This window comes from Panthera onca, chromosome C1 (assembly GCF_046562875.1).
Source record: "Panthera onca isolate mPanOnc1 chromosome C1, mPanOnc1 haplotype 2, whole genome shotgun sequence".
NCBI lineage: Eukaryota > Metazoa > Chordata > Mammalia > Carnivora > Felidae > Panthera > Panthera onca.
Window position 1 is genome coordinate 19,123,165 of NC_138346.1, and position 12,811 is coordinate 19,135,975.

The following is a 12,811-nucleotide window of genomic DNA, read 5'->3' on the forward strand; positions in this document are numbered from 1 at the left end:
CACCAGTTAACTAACCATATGAGTTTCACATGGACCAGCTGCCCCCCTTCCTGCCTTTTGTAATTTTTCATTTCCCTGACTCTGCTCAAGGGCCTGCCATCCTGCTCCCCGCTCTCTCCCTCTTTTAAAAGACATAGTCACCCCTGCCCCCACCAGAATGGAGTTTATTTCCTTCCCCTCCTGACAGCCACTACTGAATAAAACCTGTTTTCACCACTCTAACTCATGTCCGCTATGCCTACCTTTGACAGCTGTGGGCACCTTGAAAACTCGAAAGCAACACTGAGCCGAAAAGCGGAAACTACACAAACCTCCCTCAACCGAGGAGTGGAGGAACACATTGTGGCATATCCCCACCGTGGAATATTAGTCAGCCATAAAAAGGAACAAAGTACTGATGCTCACGTGCTACAACATGGATGAACCGTGAAAACGTCACGCTAACTGGAGAAAGCTTTTCACAGTAGAGCACGTATTCAATGAGCCCATTTATACGAAGTACAGAACAGGCAAATCCACAGAGGCAGAGGATAGATTAATGGTTGCCAGGGGCTGATGAGGGAATGAGGCCCCGGCGGTGCTAAAGAGCACGAGGTTTCCTTCCGGGGCAACGGAAACATTTGAAAATTGATGTGGTAATGGTTGCACAAGTCTGCGTGCGAATATACTAAAAGCCGTTTAGTTGTTCATCAGGGTGGATTCTATGGCATGCGATTATATCTCAAAAAAGCTGTTACAAGAAAAAAACAAAACAAAACACTAAAATCTCCCCTGGAAAAAAGTGATACCGCATTGCAAGGTTCTATTTTCCTACTTAGTGGCCTGTTTAGTTTAGTGACTGGTAGACTCCTTAGGGAGGCTCTCAGCACGGCAAAAACTAAAAACAAAAAACAAAACAAGCAAACCAAAAACACAACAAACACTCAGACAGCAAGTAAATAGCGCCAAGGACAAAAGTAAACTCACAAACCTCACGTACTGTTTTGCCAGCGTCACTAAACCTGCCCCTAAAAGTTGGCAGGCCATCAGTTGGATAAACAGAGGGAGAGAGGTAACTCTAGGCACGGGCCACTCCTTTGCCTACACTGGCAGATGGTCAGAAAGAAGGCCCACTCAGGGTCAAAGGTGAAGAGGAACCCCGCTGGGACCGTCATGTCTCAGTGCTGTCAAAGCGTCATGGAGAATTTAGCCCCAACCCCCTCACACAAGTGGAATTCACATTTCCGGGAGACAGAAGGTGCTAAATAATTAACAGCATTCCCAGGTTCTCCTAGCTCTCAACCTTGCCTTGAATGATCTCCAAGATCAGACCAGCCCAGGGGCACTATTTGGACTTAGGATGAGCAGGATTACTTTATTTGTTATTATGAATATTTTAATGTGGGGAGTTAAAGAAAATAACATTATAAATGCACATGCACCCATGCACTCAAATGAAGAGAACTGTTAATATTTGTCATATTTGCTTCAAATCTTTTTCCAAAAGAAAAATATTTCCAAGTTCCTTTCTTGTCCTTCCCTTTGCCCTCCCTCCCCAGGACAACCACTATCCTGAATCAGAAATGTATCCTTTCTGTCAATGTTTATATAATTTTATTGTATATATAGGTGTCCAATGACAGCTTATAGTATTTTTGTGTGGTTTTTAATTTACAGAAATAGTATTCTACTGTACCTATCATTCTATACTCAACCTTGCTGTTTTGAGACTTTTGGTTTTTTGTTTGTTTTTTAAGTAGGCTTCATGCCCAGTGCAGAGCCCAAGGCGGGGCTCGAACTCACGATCCTGAGATCAAGACCTGAGCTGAGATTAAGAATCAGACGCTTAACCGACTGAGCCACCCAGGTGTCCTTCAACCTTGTTTTTGAGTTCTTTATTGATACATTAAGAGCTTGTGCATTTATTATGACTGTTGTATATTGTTCCATTGTATGACTATATCACAATTTATTTATCCTGCTTATGGGTATTTAACAGGTTTCTGAATTTTTGATTTTACAAACAAAGCCACAAAAAAAATGTTGTGCATGCGTGTAGCCCTTACTTCAATCATCATAAAAATGTCTGGTTTTATGTAAGAAGACAGAACTGTCATAAGTTACTAAAACATGTACCAGACCATAGGACAGTAAGAATTTCCCTCTGATTTTGCACTCGTAGAGAAACAATGGGCTGAGGATACAGGGTGATCCATGAAAAAGCATTGCCTGGGACACCCTCAGAGAGGCCGTCAGGGAAACAGAAACACTGCCCACCCCCCACTTACACCCCTCACACACCCAGAGGAAAACCGCAGTATGTTGAGGGCACTCTGCCCACAAAATGGACGAGTCTCAGGTGAAACAATGAGGGCGTTCAAAGAACAAGGACTGCACGATCAGCAGGTGACGCAGAACTAGAAAGAAGATGTAGGCACACAGGTGGAAATCGAAAGTAAGGACCCAGAGCCAAACAAGGGTACAAGGGAAAAGGCCATCGGAAGACCTCAAAATATCATGCGAGACCAGGAAGCACTTGGTCAGCCTTGCATTTACCTCCTGCTTTCCATTCTTTGGCTCTCGTGGTTTTTTTAAAAAAAATTAATAGGTAATACATACATGCACACTGTTAAAATTCAAAACAGTGAAAAAGTAAACAAAAGGACCCAAAAGTTGGCAAACTGTGCCTGGGCAGGGTGATGCCAGAGAAAACCTGGTGGAGGTCCAGAGCAGTCCTGCAATAAAAGATAAGACTTCCTCCTAACTCTCATCTTCAGACTCCAAGAAACCATCACACAGAGGCAATCATTATTGCCGATTCCTTGTGTGTCCTCCCAGAGATACTTCATGTACCTACTAAACATATATATGCATGTATATCTCACATTCCCCCTTCATCCACAGATGATGGCATATAATACCATTTTGGGTCTCACTTTCTTCCCATCTCTTAGCAAGCAATTATATTAATACCCATAGAGCTGCCCCTGTTCTTTTTGGTGGTTGCATAAATTCCACCAGATGAAGACACTATAATCAATTAGACCCTTAATGGGACATGTAAGTCATTCTAATCTTTCCCAATCAGAGATCCTGCTACTTTGAATATTCGGTATTGTCTTTGACCACAGAATTTTATCTGTAAGATAAAAATTCTAACAGTGCAGTTGCTAAGGTGGTATGATTCACACTTTTGACCTTAATACCCGGTTTCAGTTCCCAACCCTGAGGCTTAAAGGCAGTACATCCAATTTTGCCATAGTCTCAAGGACTACCATAATGTCTTCCAGATGAGACTGAAAGCCAAAAAAAGGTAACTAGAGGACAATCTCCGAAGGGCTGGATGGTAACATGAGTACTGGGGCAGAAAATCCATCTAATCAATGGTATTAGCCAAACTGAAGAAAGAATGTGTTAACAGAATGGGAGGGGTCGTTACAAAACCCAGAAGAGGGAAGTCAAACAGCGAGAATTTGGCAGCATTTATCTTTCAAGAGAGAGATACTTAATCTAATGGACAGGCACCAGAGAAGCACATTCAACCAGGTTTCTCCAAGGCCTAGATGAAATTTCCTTCCGTACAATTCCACTCTTTTAGTTCTGGGGTCTCTGCATACTAAGCAGTCCACTAATGCAGGTACTACTTTTTCTCCCTAGGTACCTGGATCCTAGGAAGAGCGGGCAGTGGATTAAAGACGGCCACAGATTCTTTGACATCCTTCCCATTAAGAGGTGAGGTCTACATCTTCTCCTCTGGAATCTAGGTGGGCTCTGTACCTGCTCTGATGGGTAGAATACAGTAGAAATGATGCTGTGCCAGTTTTCGGGCCGAGGCCTTAAGAAACTGGCAACTTGCACTTTCTTTCCCTTGGAACATTCAGTTTGGGGAAAGCCAGGACCCCATAAGAAGTCTGATCATCCAGAGACCACCATGGTGTAAGGAAGCCCAAACTAGCCACATGGAAAGAGAGAGAGATGCTTAGCTGATCTGGTCAAACCAGGCCAGGCACCAAACATGCGACTGAAGAAGCCATCTTGGAAATTCCAGTCCTAGGAGATGTGACATGGGGAAACACTGAGGAAGCCATGGAAACAAATTTAGTTTCTGAACAGAAACATGGCCCCACTCGAGCCATCCCAGCCATATCCAGCCATTCAAACTGAAGCCCTGCTCCCTTGGGAAGCTGAGATAAGTCACTTCTGATGTGCACTGCCCAAATTCCTGACCCATAAAATCATGAGTGTACCAAAATGTTGTTTTAAGCCATTATATTTTGGGATAGCTTGTTATGCAGCAATAGATCATTAGAATAGGGGGTTTCTATGTGATGGAGTATTATGATTCCCGAGAGGGCTGACTTCTTCAGTAATAAAACCGTGGGCACTCCAGTCCACAATTTGTTTCTGTGGGTTTGGCCAATGTTGGTCAGTCCCTAATAGTCTGCCCATGTTCAATTTGCTGATAAAATATAGTTTCTGAACTCGAAAAGTTGAGACCTGAATAGTGAGGCTGACTCAGTCGGCCCACCGCCCTTACTGTCTTTTCACTCGATCTTATGTCAAACAACCCAGACCAAAGAGCTAAGGAGAGTCTCACAAAGTTTACCACCTGATGGAATCACTGCTTGGTACCACTCACAGCCCTTTGGCCGGTACATGACATTTATTTATTTATTTATTTATTTATTTATTTATTTTATCAAACATTAGTAAGAACCTTCCCTGTACCAAGGACTGTATCTGGCACTGGAGGGCACAGAGGTGGGAAAGACACAGGCCCAGCCCTCAGAACTTACCAGCCCAGCCTCTAAGCCGTATAAACAGGTGATGGCATGAAACATGTGCCATCTAAATATATAAAGCAAATATTAACAGATCTAAAGGGAGAAACAGGGAGCAACACAGTAACAGTAGTGGAAATTGATACCCCACTTTCATCAGTGGACAGACCACCGAGACAGAAAATCAATAAGGAAATATTGGCCTTAAGTGACACAACAGACCGGATGGACTTAAGAGATATATACAGAACATTCCATCCAAATGCAGCAGGATACACATTCTTCTCAAGTGAACATGAAACATTCTCCAGGCTAGATCCATGATAGGCCACAAAACAAGTCTTAACAAATTTAAGAAGAGTAAAATCGTATGGAGGATCTTTTCTCACCACTTTACTTTATGGTAAAGCCATAAAGTATGAAACTAGAAATCAATTACAAAAAAAGAAAAACCTGGAAAATTCATAAATATGTGGAGATTAAACAACATGCTACTGAATAATCGTGGGGTCAAAGAAGAGATCAGAAGAGAAAATCAAAAAAATATCTAAGGACAAATGAAAATGGAAAATACAGCATATCAAAACGGAAAGGGAGAAGGGGTGCCTGGGAAAAGGAGGCTGGGGCCTTGAACATCCCTGTGAGGAGTTCAATGCTGATTCCCCAGGTCCTGTGGAGATTCCTGAGCAGGGGAACCAAACATGCTTTAGGGACACTGACGCAGCAGCGGTACATGCATAAGACTGAGCTGAAAAAACACCAAGCAGGAGGGGGCGCCCAGACACCATCCCTTCCCACAGTCGCCATGGGGCTGTTCATGCTGCCAGCCAAGCCACAGCCAAGCAGGGAGGCTGACCTGGTGCCGGAGCTGCCAGAGCTGGAAACGATATGTCTTCTGCATTGGGCAGAACAAAGCCTGCCACGTTCAGAAGGTCCCAGGTCATCTGGCCTTTGATGCTGATATCAGTGGAGAGCAGGATTGCAGGCTTCAGGGAAAGGGCGGGGGGGGGGGGGGGGGGAAGAGTGGTAAAAGCCATAATTTATGGAGTGCAGCAAAAGTAATTCTAAGAGAGAAGTTCGGAGTGATAAATGCCTACATTATGAAACAAGAAAGATCTCAGATAAGCAACCTAACTTTACACCTCAAGAAACTAGGAAAGGAATAACAAACTAACCCCAAAGTTAGTAGAAAGGAGAAAATAACAAAGATCAGGGTGGAAATAAATAGAAACTAAAAAGACAGTAGAAAATATCCATGAAAACAATCTGACTAAAAAATGGGCAGAAAATCCATATACATATTTTTCCACAGAAAACATACAAGTGGCCAACAGGTACGTGAAAAGATGCCCAACGTCAAAAATCATCAGGGAAATGCAAATCAAAACCACAATGAGATATCACCTCATACCTGTTAAGATGGACATCAAAAGAATAAGAAACAACAAGTGTTGGTGAGGATGTGGAGAAAAGGGAAGCTTTGTGCACTCTCAGTGGGAATGCAAACTGGTGCAGCCACTGTGGGAAACAGTGTGGAGGTTCCTCAAAAAATTACAAATAAAACTACTCTTGGGGCAGCTGGGTGGCTCAGTCGATTGAACATCTGACTTTGGCCCAGGTCATGATCTCACGGTTCACCAGTTTGAGCCCCACGTTGGGCTCTGTGCTGACAGCTCAGAGCCTGGAGCCTGCTTCCGATTCTGTGTCTTCCTCTCCCTGCCCCTCCCCTGCTTGCTCTCTCTCTCTCTCTCTCTCTCAAAAATAAATAAAAATATTTTTTAAAAAACAAAAGAACAAACAAACAAACAAAAACAAAACTACCCTATGATCCAGCAATTCTACTGTGGGTATTTATTTAAAGAAAACAAAAACACTAACTCAAAAAGATATAAGCACCCCCAAGTTCGCTGCAGCATTATTTACAATAGCCAAGACCTGGAATCAACCTAAGTGTCCACTGATGAATGAATTGATAAATTGTACTATAGGGGCGCCTGGGTGGCTCAGTGGGTTAAGTGTCGGACTTCGGCTCAGGTCATGGGTTCGTGGGTTCGAGCCCCACATCGGGCTCTGTACTGACAGCTCAGAGCCTGGAGCCTGCTTTGGATTTTGTGTCTCCCTCTCTCTCTGCCCCTCTCTCTCTCAGGCTGTCTGTCTGTCTCTCTCTCAAAAATAAACATTAAAAAAATTTTTAATTAAAAAAAAAAAAGAAATTGTGGTATATATACAGTGGAACATTATTCAGCCACACAAAAGAAGGAAATCTTGCCACTTAGGACAACATGGATTGACCCTGAGGGCATTATGTTAAGTGAAATAAATCAGAGAGAGACAAATTTTGACTGATCCTTCTCTTCCATGTGAAATCTAAAAACAAAACAAACCAAAACCGAACTCATAGATATAGAGAACAGATTGGTGGTTGCCAGAGGAGGCGGGTGGGAGTAGGGAAAATGGGTGAAGGGGGTCAAAAGACAAAAAAGTGCAGACAGAAAATAAGTGAGTCCCGGGGATGTAATGTTCAGCATGGTGGCTATAATTATTAGTACAGTATTGTATATTTAAAAGTTCCTAAGAGAGTAGATCTCTTTTTTATGTTTTTAAAATTTATTTTTGAGGGTGGGGGAGGGGCAGAGAGAATGGGAGAGAGAGAGGATCCGGAGTGGGTTCTGCACTGGTAGTAGCAAGATCATGACCTGAGCTGAAGTTGGATGCTCGACTGAGCCACCCAGGCACCCCTCTTCCGGTTATTATTTGCATCCCTCTAGTGGCTAATGATATAGATCATTTTTCCATGTGCTTTTAAGCCATTTATATACCTTCTTTGGAGAAATGCCTATTCCAATACTGCTTTCATTTAAAAAATTGAGTTAGTTATTTTATTATTGAACTGTATAAGTCCTTATATATTCTGGACCCAAGTTCTTTATCAGATACATGATTTGCAAATATTTCCTCCCATTCTATGGACTGTCTTTTCACTTTCTTTTTTTTTATTATTAATTTATTTTCAATTTAGTTAACATACAGTGTCGTTTTGGCTTCAGGAGTAGAATCCAGTCATTCGTCTCTTACATATGACACCCAGTGCTCATCCTGAAAAATACTCACCTTAATTCCCATCCCCCATTTAATCCACCCCCCACCCCCTCCTTCAGCAACCCTCAGTTTGTCCTCTGTATTTAAGAGTCTCTAAGAGAGATCTTAAGAGTTACCACAAGAGGGGTACCTGGGTGGCTCAGTCGGTTAAGCGTCTGACTCCTGATCTCAGCTCAGGTCATGATCTCACAGTTCATGGATTAGAGCCCCTCATTGGACTCCGAGTTGACAGTGTGGAGCCTGCTTGGGATTCTCTCTCTCCCTCTCTCTCTGCCCCTCCGCCGCTCATGCTCTCTAAATTAATTAATTAAAATAAATAAACTTTTTAAAAAAAGACATCACAAGAAAAAAATTGTAACTATAAAAAAAGAGAGGGGCACCTGAGTGGCTCAGTCAGTTAAGCATCTGACTCTTGATTTCAGCTCAGGTCATGATCCCACATTTCATGAGTTTGAACCTCACGTCAGGTTCTGGGCTGAGAGTGTGGAGCCTGCTTGCGTTTCTCTCTCTCCTTTTCTCTCTGCCCCTACTCCGCTCACTCTCTCTATCTCAAAAATAAATAAATAAACATTAAAAAGAGAGAGAGAGAGAGAGAGAAGAAACATGACACATGAAATGACAATTATGGGCACAAGGCAAAGTGGGGCACATGAAGGCAGTCTGCAATAAGAGCTACAGAATAGATGACTGATCTCACCAGTCTCTGGGTCCCCATCTTTGAAAGACATCAACTTAACATAAGTTTACATATAAATTTAACATATGTTCACATTTCATTTTGCTAGCACTCTTGATATTATTTTCTTTAAGAAAGAGAAGGGACCTGCATTTATGGACTAGCACGATTTTCACATGTCCCAGTCCCTACTCCACTCCCTTAAGTCCTACAATGCTCTCCTGAGCTGACTTTATTATTTTTGTGTGTGATATGCAGTTTCGACCCGACAGTCGAGGGTGCCGAGGGGATATTATGGTCAGCTGCCTTTATATCAACTTCAACTGCTCTGCTTTGTGCAGCACTCACCTGGTTGAGGTGGGAGGGACCCCAACCCCAGCTTTAGAGGTGAGCCTACATGTGTCTAAGCTAATTAGAGTATGTCAATGGCCACTATGATGGGTTCAGAGACAGGCAATTAACCCAGGCCAGTCAACTAACTTTTGCAAGGCAGCAGAGCCAAGAGAACTGCAGAAAAGCAAAACTATAGCTTTGATGATCTCATCAATCTCTAGACCAGGCTATATAGCTGTAGGGCATCCAACTATTAGACTTTTTGGTTATATGAACCAATAAAGCTACTTTATAGTTTAAGCCACTGTGAGAGCCAACCAAACAAATATGAACTGATACAAAGTGGGTCACTGAAATGTATCCTCCTTCTCAATAGGGGTATTAACAGGGTTTTATAGATGCGCAGGTTTTCACTCTTTATTAACTCACACCAGTCACATGTAATGGGAAGGGCTAGTATAATTTCCACCAGTGCCCTGGGAAGGTTCATGTGACTCCAGATCTCTGGGATACAGGGCAGGAGCCAGGGGACTCTCCAAAATCCTAGCCCTGGCTGCTCCTTTAAAAGGCTACACATTCCTGGGGTGCCTGGATGGCTTAGTCAGTTAAGCATCCTACTTCTGGCTCAGGTCATGATCTCTCAGTTTGTGAGTTAGAGCCCTGGGAGAATCCTCCCTTCGGATTCTGGGTCTCTCCCGCGCTCTCTCTCTCTCTCTCTATCAAAAATAAATAAACATTAAAAAAATAATAATAATAAAAGGCTACACATTCCTGGCTTTCTCCTCTTCCTCCTCCACCTCCTAGGGTGGTCTAGAATTTCTTTGGTAGTTACTGCTCTAGAGATAATCCTCAGCAAAACCTTCCAGTAAACTCTCCCTATGAAATGAGGAGGAATCCTTAGTCGCCACCCTTGGGGCATTCACTGGGCCTCTCCTATTTCTAGAGGTTAAATCAAGCAGGAAAAGTTTACAGAACTCTGGTTTCTCAGCTTACTTGGTATCTTAAAGCTGAGCCCAGAAGGAATGATTTTTTAACCAGCTCTATGAGTCTTGTGACCTGCCCACCAAATCTAAGAAACAAGAGCTAAGCACTGCAAGCACTTCAAGCCCTCATAGCCATTTTCACCCTCATCTTCAACTGCCTGTCCAGCTTTGTCTGGAGGGTGCCTCAGATACCGCCACACCCGATCCTTTGTCCCCAGAGGCCCTCTCTACCAATCCTGTCTAATCCATCCTACTGCACACACCATAACCTCGACAGTGCCCCCTAGAGGCCATCTTCACCCCGTGCCTGCTCAAGAGCCCACCATGGCCCCTCGGAGGAACCAGGGCCCTTTGTCTGACCTTCATGGCCCTCCTCAAAGACCTGTCCTATCCCCAGTGCCCAGAGCTCTTCTGAGTTTCTGACTACTGCCCAGCACAGGGACATGGTAACCAGCCTGTTCACCAGCCCGGCCAAAGGCCTGCCCACTCGTCCTGCCAATCACTGATGACCACACATGTGCCTGGAGAGCAAATAAATGAATCAAAGGTGCCACCCAATCCCCAACCCTGGGCAGGCTTCTCCTCTCAGGGCACTCAAGTTCTCTGCCTCAAATTAGCTGTTTATTGATCTGTTCACTTCCCTCTCTCCCTCTTCCCCCAAAGGAGCACATAAACCCTAGGGTATAAGCTTCCAGCTCAGCACTGAGGGCACTGGTCACCTCTCAATGAATCCCAGCACTTGGAAACATGCCTGGAGCAGAGTGGACGTGTTTATATTTTTTCATAGTCATCAGGAAGACAGATCTGAGGTGAATCTCTTCAGTTCATTTCCTAAAACTCTTCCAACTTAGCCAACATCGGGTTTTCCCATCTCTGTCCATCCAGAGTGGGTTATCTGCCTCCACATGTGCATTTCACTGAATAAACTCTTCTTACTGGATTCCTTAATTTAAACAAATGTTCCTTTTCCTTAATGTCTATGATTTTGCTTTCACTCGAGAAGTGACATTTTTCTCTCTGTGGAAAAATCTATCCTGCGAATTGCTTGACGACCATAATCCTCCAGAATCCATTTCCTTTGGAAGAAGTCTGTGGTCGCCAACATCACCACACAATTAAACAGTCATTGTGCCACATCTGGCAGCTTATACCCTTACATTACCAAGTAATGTTACCAAGACAGTTCTCTCCTCTCTCAACCCCTGTTCATTTTATTTAAAAAAAAAAAAAATTTAATGTTTATTTTTAAGAGAGAGAGAGAGGCAGAGTGCAAGCAGGGGAGGGGCAGAGAGAGAGGGAGACACTGAATCCAAAGCAGTCTCCAGGCTCCCAGCTGTCAGTACAGAGCCCAGCAAGGGATTCACACCCATGAACCCAGAGGTCATGACTTGAGCTGAAGTCAGGTGCTTAACTCTCTGAGCCACCCAGGCACCCCTACCCCTGTTCATTCCAAACCTGGCCTCCCAAGTCCCCTCCTTCCTGGTGCCCTCCTGATTCATACCACTCCGGGACTATTCATTTCGGTTCACAGGGTTCTGTCTACCCTTCGCACGTAATCCCTACAGATTTCCAGTCTATGACCATAGCTCCAGTCGGTCCTGAGCTAAATTCTCGTGTCCTTCACTTTTGGTCCAACGTGTCCCCATCTCCAGCTTCTTTATCCTTGTGCTCACCCCCACCCCCCAGTCGCGAGCCCCCACCCTCTCCCCCGCCCCGCCCCCGCCCCCGCTCGGTTACCTGGAGCTTGTGTAAGTGCAGAACGTAGCCTTGCACTAACAGCTGGAAGAAACTGCGCAGCTGCCCCGGCCCCGGAATCTCCTCCAGGGTCCGCAGCCTCCGGTCGCCAGGCCCGTTTCCAGGAGTCTCGGCGGTGGCCGAGACGGCGGCGGGGATCGCGGACTTGGCTCTGGCCCCGTGCGGGCAAAGGCCAGGGAGGGCCACCCGCGTCCCCAGCAGCGCCCACCGCAGCCTCGCGCCCCTCAACGCAGCCACGCGATCCATGGCCCGCGCCGCCCGCGTCTTTGGACCGCGAGTGAAGAGCGTCTGGAACCCGCTCAGAGATCAATCCCCAGGGGGCGGGGTCAAGGCGCCAGCCGCCGGGTAGGCCGGGCGCAGGCTGGCCAGGCCCCTTACCGCTCACTTTCCCTCGCGGTCCTGAGTCTCTCCAACAGGACCTAACAGACGCACAGAAGCCACCTCCTCCAGCCGTGAGCCTGAGGCCCGGGGGAGGGGTCGGCCCACGCCGCCGCGGAGGCTGTCCCGGGGGATATACGGAAACCGCCCGAGCCCCGACCGTGGCCGCCAATGCCGCGACTCCCCACCTTGCTCTCTCGCGGACTCTAAGCGAGAACTTGAAGTTCTCTGGACGGTACTTTGGTTCGCAGTAGAACAAAGTTCTCGGAAGCCCCACCCAGTGAGTGAGACTGGCCGTTGTCTGACCTGCGGGTTGGCCACCCCAGGGCGCCATCGCCCCAGCTGTCCTCCCTTCCCCGGGAGCTGGAACAGGCTGCTGAGATTAAACCGGCCACTGGCTTTTCCTATGCGCCCGCTGGTTGTCCGAGCGCCCAGCCACTAGAGAAAAGAGAAGAAAAGAAAGAAAGAAAAGAAAACCCGTCCCAAATCCAAGGTCATCTGATTCCTGGAGGGTGAAAGCCAAACTGGCAAACAAATTTAAATATTAAGGGGTTGTTAATGCAATTCTACCCCACCCCCCCCAACCCCCAATGCGCACACTCCTAAATCTGCCAAGGCAGGGTTTTTCAAAGTGCAGGTTGAGCCGATTTAGTGACTGCAACCAGAATTATTTTTTTAATAAGATAAAAAAGAATAAAGCAGTATAGAAAATACTGCCAATAAGAAAGATTGTTTCATGAATCCTTTTTTTCACATATATTTCAAAGTATATTGAAAAGTTATTTCTATTTCAAAACGTTAAAAACATGGTTCGTACAAATATAAAA

General features: G+C 45.2%; 1 protein-coding gene across 1 annotated transcript in view; it reads right to left on the minus strand.

The window, feature by feature from the left end:
- Positions 1 to 12,188, minus strand: part of CYP27A1 (cytochrome P450 family 27 subfamily A member 1) — a 30,255-nt gene extending 18,067 nt beyond the window's left edge. Inside the window, exon 1 of the mRNA XM_060623607.3 lies at positions 11,589 to 12,188. Within this exon, the coding sequence (XP_060479590.1) occupies positions 11,589 to 11,852 (264 nt within the window). The 5' untranslated portion in view covers positions 11,853 to 12,188. The remainder of the gene's footprint in view (positions 1 to 11,588) is intronic.
- Positions 12,189 to 12,811: the final 623 nt, after the last annotated feature.